Below are 10,023 nucleotides of genomic sequence, written 5' to 3' on the forward strand. Positions count from 1 at the left end.
GTTTAAGAAGTTTATATTTCTGCATTTCATTCGGATTCCTAATGTCTTTTTCGGAAACTATGCTAGCCGAAAACAAAAATAATCGACTTTTTAATCAAAGTAGCGAACGGTTTTGGAAACATGTTTGTTTGCCAGAACCAAACTGTAAGCATATTTCCGCACGACGTACAAAATTGCAAATCATGCCTCTAAACTTCACGCGGTAAACCTCAACCGGGAAAATTTCAGACGAGTGATGTTCGATTTTCACTTTTCCACAAATCCAAGTTCACCGGTCGTGATGATTGCCATTCTCGGTGCGTGCGCTGTTTGGTGTCCTGTCGAGATGATACAGTGTATTCTACTGATCTTATAATGACCGCGTTGAGCATGGAAGTCGAGTGCGAAGAGCAATTAAAGCGTTGGCTTTGAGAGGATAATAGCCCACCTTTTCTCAGACTCACGTATAATAGATACTGAAGTCACTTGCACTAATGAGTCGATTTGTGCCGCCTGGTCACTTAGGACACGCAGAAGCCAAAAAAGCGCGTTGTTTTAAAGTGCTTGCGTAGGTCCGATCGAACAAAATTTTAAGATCTAAAGTGGATAAGTGTGGGAAAGCAGGAATGCAAATGGTTCGACAAAATGATAAATGCGTAGTGTTTCTCCACCTGACCTTAACCCTTTTATCAACGAACCAAAATCCCCTTTGATTTAACGACAATCCTGATAGAGAATTTTCCTTTCGCTCAAACGAAAGCAAATGTGCACTTGAATTCAAGGTGATTACCGCTTGTGGCAAATATGCTACCATAATTGTTAAATGTTCTCACGTCTGGGTTTAATATATCACCAATTATATCTTGACCTATTCTTTCCCACACGTACCCTATCGTGCGAACATTTTCAAACTTGACATATCTTCACTTCCATATGGCAACTGACGTAAACATTGACCTATTCAGAATTATTTTGTTCGTTAAATCTATATGGACCTATTTGCCCGACTGGTGCTTTGCACTGAAAGACCCTCACAGCTTGTTTTAAAGCAGTATATACAATAAAATATTCGCAGTTTGTCATGGTGAAATAGCAATATTTCCCTACGTAGGATGTTAATCTGACAGCCGTTGACGTCAAACACGAACCCACGTCAAAGGTCTTATTATTATTCAAGATTGTGTCTATTTCAGTGTCCAGATCAACAGTATTATGTGCATATTCTTTCATTATTGTGGTACATGCTTTCGTCATTCGACGCGATGACCTATATGTTTAACCGATGAATTAATGTTACTCAATGTTGTACAACTTGCCGTTGGCAAAAACACTGATTTATAAGGTGTTGTTTTACACTGACTACAGCCATAACCCGGTCGTGCGTCGTTGATTGAAGGCGATTTTTGAACAATACATTCAACCAAGCCAATTAAAACGGATTTAACTTGTGTTCGATCAAAATGGAGGAAAACACTCAAGTCGTCGAGTTCAGGTACAGTTAAAACCCGCTGTGTTTTCTCTGCGAAAATAATTCCAGTTTGTGTGTGCTGATATTAAACGTAACGTATGTAAAATCGTATCATAATTCTGTCACTGCTGTTGTACGATACACATATGTCATGCCTTTGCTGATTGCAACTTTTCGAAATTATCACATGGTTGCGATTCACATTCGCGCTGCTGTCGGAGTTTGTGATAGTAGTTTGTTTAACGCGCACAATTTCTTTTTTATTTATAAATTTTCTCACATAATAAAGACATCGCGCATTGATTCTAGTTTATAGTTTGAAGCAATGGCGAAAACTTTGACAGTTAAGAGAGTGTTATTATTAACTTCAAACGTCTCTGCAAATTTTCACCTGATCCTACCCCAATCATGAACAATTACCCCCAAAAATGTGTTTTGCCGACTGAAACCACTCGTTATCGTGGTCGATAAACGTCGCAAAATTGATGCCCGTCCCTGTGTGCTAATTTGATTGCAGCTGCGTTAAAATTGTCGCCCAATATTTAACTTCAAACAATGGACTAAAAATAGATCTGCCAAATTCGCCCGGTTGAACGGTGTTCCAAATAGCGACTCTGGTCATTACCTTGCCAAAGGTGTGATCAGGTAAAATTAAACAGATTCCGCACATTTTCAACCATACCCTGTTTTTATCATCGTTGGCAACAACATCACTAGCTTTCTTTCGTAATTTTCCAAGTAATTTTTCAAATTGCTGGTTGGATTTCTTGTTTTGACTGGAATCGCTTTGCGTTTTGTTCGACAAATGCGTTAAAACGTAAAACTTTAGTGCGTTTTATGTAAAATCAAAGCAAATAAGCATCAGGGGCGGTTAAAAGTTTAATCACGTATTATTTGTCGATTGGTGCTAGATAACACGCACGCAGAACTTCAGTTTTGCAGAAAAACCCTATTTATTTGTCTGTTTTTCAGAGAACGATAGGGTCATGCCTTTTCCAGTAAATGCTTTTCTCAAAATTTTCAACGTATTTTAGTTGTTGGATGAGACGGTGTAATTGCTGAGTTGTCCGCATAAAGTTAACGTTTAAGTTTTTGAAATGTTACTTTATTCACTTGATTTGAGCGCGAACGTTTTCTATCGGCGCTAACCGCACCAATGCGACCAGCTTTGCGTAATAATTAAAATGGCTGATGCCACTTCGCAGGAGAAAGATGGCCTTCAAATATTTTCTACATTAGGTGTATATCTTCTTTAAAAATGGACGAATTTCCAAAAAGTAAGTGGTTGATGTATAATTGTATCCTGACTTGTACTTAGTAGAAACTGTAATGCGTAATAAAAGTGGTTGTCGTCCATCGCCCACGTAAAACTTCCATCGTGTTTTGAGATAAGAGGTCAGGTGAATCACAGAGCTCCGAGAAGCTTCCGAACATCCGGTGTTCGATTGTTTATTTCGTGGGTGTTTTTAATCTTTTATGAAAAAGTAGTTCGCGCGTGGGTGCGGATCTCCTTGTTTTCACGTAAATCCCCGGTTGCGCCACTGTCTATTTTCTTGTCTTCGACGCAGGTTTAAAAAAATATTTTAGACAAAAATTTTCTCGCCAGAATGGTGCAACTTTTGTTGGCTTTCTTACAACATTAAAGTTTTGCCGCCCACATACCTAATGTAAATGGCCGAACATCAATGGTACCATTTTGTCCTGACGGTTTTCTCAAATGTCGCAAGAAGATAAGTGCATAATTTGGTTCAATTAGTGCATGATTTGTCGCAATTAGTGCAACTACTTTTCTTGCATTGTGTTTTACTGCATCAAACAAATTCAAACTGCTCTGCACAAAATGTGCGTTATGGGCCTTAGTTTTCGAAGCAGTTAGTTGACCCCAAAGGTTTTTTTGGAAAAAATTTTTCCTTTTTGAAATCAAGAATTTTTGTGAAAAAATCATTTATCCACAAACAACTTGTTTCGTCGAGCGAATTTATTTTTTCTCTTACTTTGTAGAAAAAGCAACAAACAAGCACAAAACAAATAAAGTTAAAAAAGCATGAATAGGCAAAATAAGCGAGAGAGACAATAAATAAATAAAGGAAAGGCGCGATAAGGAAATCGTACGGCGCGGTTTCGTGTAGAAAAATAACTTAAAAATACTCTTGTTGCTAAAGCGTGAACCTAGCCGAGGCGAAAGTAAATGCTGCTTTCAGGTATAAAAGATTACACTATGTGCAAATGTAAGGACCGGAGGTTGGCGTTTGTTTATGCCAACGCGTGTCTGTGTCCTACACACCCTGGAAATTTGGGAGCGGTCGTATTTTTTCCACTCTTGTCTTGTCAGCAGCACAATGACGTATTTATTGTCGACGCGGAGTTCGAAATCGGGGCGTTCGTTGGAACGTCACCCGGTTAAAACCTAGTTTAAACAGCAAGTGCTGGCACGCCAAATACCAATCCAATTAGTGTTGGAGTCCTATAGTGAGGCTTGTTGTCGTCTGATACAACAGATTATCACTAATCGTCTGACTCTAGCCTAAAGTTGTGCAAAAAACGCGACCACGCGATAATAATAAACAAACTCCGGCGAACAGCGCCTGCTGTGGTTTTTGGGCATGGCGGTTTATGTTGCGTTTAGGTTTGCCAATCGTATGCATTGGTAACGGAAATTTTGTGGCGTATTTTCCCTTGTGTGGCCTCACGTAATGGGCGTATCATGCAGCCGGCCACACGCGCTGTATAGTCGCAAAAGACTGGTGACGCAGCGATTTTTAACAGTGAAGTGACATGCCCGGGTTTCCGAGGTTTCAATTCTCACTTGTCTATAACTTAGAACCGAATGTTACAGGTTGTCGTCCTGGAAATAGAAAATCGCGCAAAACAAATAATGACGACAATATCATGCCAAGCATGACTTGGCGCGGAATACAGCAAATACATAGGAAATAAATTATGAAGAAGTTGGAATATATCGGTCATACGTTATTCGGCTGCGTTGAAAAAAAAATAGAAGCATTGCCAGGTTTTAGAATGGCCATTAAATGACCTGTTGCTTTGCTATGTGGATTCCGTCGCGTAAAGAGCGCAGGATGTTTCGATAAAAACCCAACCTCTGCAGATCGTAACGTTGGCTTTAGATTCCCAGCATTTCGTCGTATTGTACAATTTGTTAGGGGCGTCAGGGGTTTTAAAAAAAAAGTCGACCAGATGTCTTGTCCGCACAGGTCGACAGACCGGCGACGTATACCCGGTAATGTTTATCTTTTTATTAAGGAACCTCTCTCGGAGCTTGCATTCCGTCACTTGGAAAAATAACTGTCGGTAAATTTCTTCAGTCGAGTTGTTGATGTACCCGTATATTTTTGCGGTCTCAGTGGACAGCAGGGTAACGTTTTTTTGGGATTTTGCGTGGATGACCTCGTGAGGGCTTTTAAGTTCGGTGGTTGCCTCGCAGAATGATTCCCCGCTTATCGCAATTCTTTTGCTGCACAACAAAAAAATAATTTAAGTAAATTGCACCATACAGCGCTACTTGTTTCACAAACGTATTGTTACTATGCTGACACAGTCGGGCACTATTCCTGTGAGTTGAAAAAGAAGTGTGTATTCAGACAAAATGGCGGAGGACATGTTCTGCAATTGGGAGATAACATCTCAAAGGGCACCGTGGTGTTGTGACGAGTGCCACATTTGTCAATTTATCAAATCGTGCTTGTAAATGCGGGAACACGCACCCATGAGTAATGGTTTAAAAACTTATGGTTCTAAATATGAATTCCGCCTCCTTATGTTTTATCAGTGTGATCACAGAGTTTTCATCTTGATATAGTTGTACGAAAAACGTTATGTTGCGACCTTAGCCCTCGCGGAGTATGGCCCAGATTAACCGTACAAGCGATTTAATGTGATAGGCCATCGGGCGCGCCCTATGTAAGCGACTACACGGGGTATTTGGGTGCGTCTGTTGCTCCAAGACTGCATATATCCAACTTAGAAAGCCCAAAGCTATGCTTGTGTGCCTCGGGACGGTAATTTTCCCTGCATGACTGTAAGTTGTTGTCATTGCTGAATAAGGGGAGCATTATATTTAGAAACTGACGGCTCGGTATAATGTTTGAGGCGTTTCTCAGTGTGAACTCGTTATGGCAAAATAACACACTGCACATTTTACCGCACCAATTCCAACCCCTTTCTATAAATAGCCAGAACGTGATGCCCCGTTAAATGCGTTTTCGGTTTGAAAGTGCTGCTATCAAGTTGACTTGCGGCATCGCGGTTTTATACCACCGCTTTCGTCTCAAAATAACCACTCGTGGTTAGTCAGTAACATTTTCTGCAAACAAATGGGTTTCCACTCACCTAGTGGAAGATTGTCTTCGTCTCCTGGAAAGTAAGTTTTTAACGTGAACCATCCTTTTGATCGCGCCTACACCCGCTTCTTGCGTTGGTTTCGACGGTTTTGAGACCTGTAACCAATAAAAGAGATTTTATTTTTCAGGCACTTTGATGCAATCAATTGTGATGAAGAAAACAGGGAAGGGCTTCTTGTGCAGGAAGCAAGCTCTTGTGATAATCTATGCCGTAGGTTATTGAAGTGTCATATACATTTGAAGTCCTTGGTGATGTAATCTACGCAAACGACGCGCCTTTGTCATTACTGACTTCCGAATGGTAATTTGATAGGAAATGCGGCCCCGATGTCGCCGAGATACGACGCCTAGAATCAAAACCTCCTGTTAGACGCAGAAACGCGAGAAATCGATTATGACATCACTAAAACCAAAGAATATTTGAGAATTGTTGTATGGCTTTGTGTGGCTTGGACATCAGGCGCACGCACTGCGTATAATAGACCACTGTAAGACGATTTGGCATTTAAACTGACAGCTTATCACTTATTGTGCTGCCGACACAACAACGTAATTCAGCTGCCACAAAGTGTGCGATTGTTTGTCTCACACGACAAGAGATGCTTTATTGAAAGACTGCCCAACTATTTTCAATCACATGAAAATTGGCGAATTATTTTTCCGCATGCGACAACGTCTGTCAAAGTTTGTTGAAGTTGGTTTCACGCATTTACTTGTGCGGATTAGTTGTTGCCACAATAATGCCACGGGAGCAAGTATCGTTGTGTTTGTGTTGGTGCTCACTTTATTTGGTGTTGTTAAATTACCCGTATGAAGGATTGTTTACACACGTAATCAAACATGTAAACAACCCGATTAAACCCGCGGCACGCAGAAGCTCGCCACCAGATTTCACACCGAAAACCACGTGCTTGGGTTACCAACACACTGATTATTGGGGTCCTGTTGTTTGTAAACAAGTTGCACTGCGAAATACCAAAAAAAATGCAAATGCAATATTTGTACCTTTTGTGCGACAGGCAGGTTCCGACACACTTGCGCGTCTTGGAATGCGCTTGTTCGGCAGAGTTTCTGCAAAGTGACCTCGTCGATTTGTAAATCCGCCATTTCTTGTTTCCAAACGTCGCGTTCTGCGGAGAAAATCGAATATCGGTCAAGTCTTGAGCGAACGCAATCTGGCCCTCAGGTGCTGCCAGGTGATCGCGGTCAAAAAAAATTTTCTAAGTGCCTACGGGATGGGCCGGTGTGCTGTCAATTCCGGATTAGATTGTTTTGAATACCGATTGTTGGAGTGCCTAAGCTCAATGAAGTCATATAGATCGGTCCGGAAAAGTTGCAAAAAATATCAAAATAATAAAACACGAGCAGTTTGTAGTTTTCGTTTCAATTATTCACGCATCAAGATTATGCATCATGTTTCTTCACATGTTTTGGAAGTATTGTAGTTTAAACCCACTCCTATACTCTGTCCACATATATCTATTTACCTCTTGATGATGGAGCATCGGCGGGATTTTGTTTGGCTTGCGCACCACTCTGCCGTTGTCGGTAATCAAACTTCTGCAAAATCAATAGAGAGCCATACATTAGAAGGTCCTTATCGACGGGCAATATGAGGCCGTTTTTGTTTGTGTTTTGCTTGGGCGAGGCCGGTGCGAACAGGCTGCGTTGGTGCGGTTGCTTACGTTATACCTGCCCTGTTGTTGCCGCCTAATATATACATACGGGATACGGGAGACGAATTGTTGCTGAAAAACGTGTTCTCTCACAGGTCCGGAAACTTGAACGTGTGCGTGAGACAAAACAAATATACTGTCTCCTTTGTGAAATATTCCCGGAACGGGTCGAGCATTTTTCCCGCCACCGAGTGTCGCTATCTGCGACTCTATAATTAGGCCATAAGATATTTTCGGGAGCTAAAAAAACCAAAAAAACGTTTTCTGGAGCAGCGATGGTTGAGGTTTGCGTACTTACCAACAAACTATTGCAATGGAAATGAATGCTTATTTTTCGCGTAGACAACACTATGACATGTTTTTTTGCGCTTCGTTTTCTTATTTCAAGCAAGGAAACGTGACAGGACTTCCTCAACATTGTGTAAACAGTCCAAAAAAGACTGTCGCGCTCACTTGCTTCCCGACTAATTTGGTAATTATTTTTTTTAAATTCTAAATTTAGTTACACTTCCGCGATTGCCATAGGACAAATAATCGGTTCACCGGTCGCTAATAGCGGGATTGAAAGTTACGCGCGTGGCAAACTTTAACCCCGACACCGGTAATGATATGGATCAATTATTAGCCGTGGCAATGAAGTCTCTTCCATGTACTACTAATTGGACGTTGTTTTTGGAAACTGTATTTTTTGCAATCGTGTTTTGCTTCGTTGTTTCGTTCAAAATCGCTTCGCTCGCCTCTCATTTCATTAAACGTGACTCCCTGGTTCCATTTTAAAAATAAGCCATGAGCATTGCACCACAAATTGCTTTCAGAATGAACATATTTTTGACTGATCTTCAAATTTTAATATAGACTAAAGGCAAATTATACTTCAGCCACGATGCTAAGTGTATGAAATTAACGGCATGGGCCACGTAACCTCAAACAGTGCATGTAGCCGCAAACTCGAAGCGAAATACCCAGAATTTTATGGGCGGGATATCGCGCATGTAATTATGTCTACACACTGTTGTGTAACAGCTTACATAACCTCAGTAGGTTATGTGTGTTTTCTACTTTCAGAATTTCGGGCAGAATGATCTTAGCGATAACTTCATTAGTCTGAAGTTTGTAAAAACAAAACATCACTCACGTTTTGATTGGCGTTATCTTGTCCGAAGCACTTTGCGACGCATTGCATCTTGTCAGCTTGTTGTGGGAATTTATCCGTTGTCTGGCTGCAAACAGACCGCTCGCAGCTTTCCTCGCATGTTTGGGTGGCCCGCAAGCAGGTTTTGCTGCAATATCGCTTGCGTTCAAACGGAGAACCGCAGAGTGGCGATGTTGCGATCTGTCGACTCTGGAAGCTTGGTCGCGCGAGTAGAAGCGCACTTGTGAGGGAGCAAGATACGATGGCGATAAGGCAGATTGATCTCACGATCTTTTCCAAGCTGTTTCCGAATTCTTGTCGATTTGTTTCACGATACATAGTTGCCTTAATTTAGGGTTTAATCTTTACTTAATTTTGTGCGTTTCTGAAACGAATTACATAACGTAAATTTTATATACTTGTTCATACAAGCGAAGCGTTATTTTCGTTTTATAATCCATAATGCTAAATGTGGTTTAATAATGCTAACCACATTTGTTCTTTCAAAAAGATTCTTTTCAAGTTACTTATTTAATATTACAATAAGCGTTTAAGTACAATAATGAATACTGTTAAAGTAAAAGTTTAATTTATCGGCACCGTGACAATTTCTAGAATCGTTGCTTCTTGCTGTGTCCACGGCTTTACTACTTTTCCTCTGGCAGTGATAATATATTTTCAAAATACTTCACTAGATATTCTGTGTTTTAGAATTCTGATAAAACGTATTCAGTCTGTAGTGGTAGATGGCCCTTGGCCTAATACATAGCCCATAAGGTCCTCCACACTCGGACGAGTCTCGTCGTCTGACTCCCAGTCGGCTCTACCGCGCCTTATATATTCTCGGGAATTGCGCGGACTGCTGCGTTTTACACACATTCTCAACCGCGCCGCAAACTCATTCCTTCTCCCTGCGCACGGCCTGACCGCCATTGTATATTTTGTCGGGACAATTACCCATCTGTCCGCTTGGGGGGCAAGTTGCACGAATCGCGAGTGTCGTGAAGAGTTTCAAGAATCATGACGGCGTAGCTGCAGGCTAATGCGCTGACCGAAACAAGACTTTGCCGGGCTTATGGGCTTGGTTCTTCGACCGATCATCAAACATCGGTTACTCGCCGTGACTCTGCAATGTTGCAAACTCACTGTCGTCACATTAAATAATGCGCGCCCCAAGAGTAATCACGTTTTTGCAGGGGTGGCGACCTTTCCGTAACATGTGTGAAGGATAATTGTGCAGGACAGTACCAGGTTTACATTGTTCGTTGTCGGTCTACGTACCATACGTGCGCAAGCGACCAATCCCTATAATAATTTTCTCGGAGTCGCACATATTTCGAGGAGGTCAGAACTGACGTCAAAGCCTCTCGGTGTCCACCGCAAATGACACAAATTATCTCCTAAAATTTG

At 41.4% G+C, this 10,023-nt stretch overlaps 1 protein-coding gene across 1 annotated transcript; it reads right to left on the minus strand.

The window, feature by feature from the left end:
- Window positions 1-3,495: 3,495 nt before the first annotated feature.
- Window positions 3,496-8,993, minus strand: LOC145911696 (uncharacterized). Its single transcript, XM_082999109.1, has 5 exons — window positions 8,617-8,993; window positions 7,293-7,365; window positions 6,811-6,935; window positions 5,795-5,901; window positions 3,496-4,919 (listed from the first exon to the last, which is right to left on the minus strand). Exons 1-5 carry the CDS (start codon window positions 8,950-8,952, stop codon window positions 4,493-4,495), a joined length of 1,068 nt encoding a protein of 355 aa, XP_082855235.1. The 5' UTR covers window positions 8,953-8,993; the 3' UTR covers window positions 3,496-4,492.
- Between the last annotated feature and the right edge of the window lie 1,030 nt (window positions 8,994-10,023).

This window comes from Ascidia mentula, chromosome 8, assembly GCF_947561715.1.
Source record: "Ascidia mentula chromosome 8, kaAscMent1.1, whole genome shotgun sequence".
Classification (NCBI taxonomy): domain Eukaryota; kingdom Metazoa; phylum Chordata; class Ascidiacea; order Phlebobranchia; family Ascidiidae; genus Ascidia; species Ascidia mentula.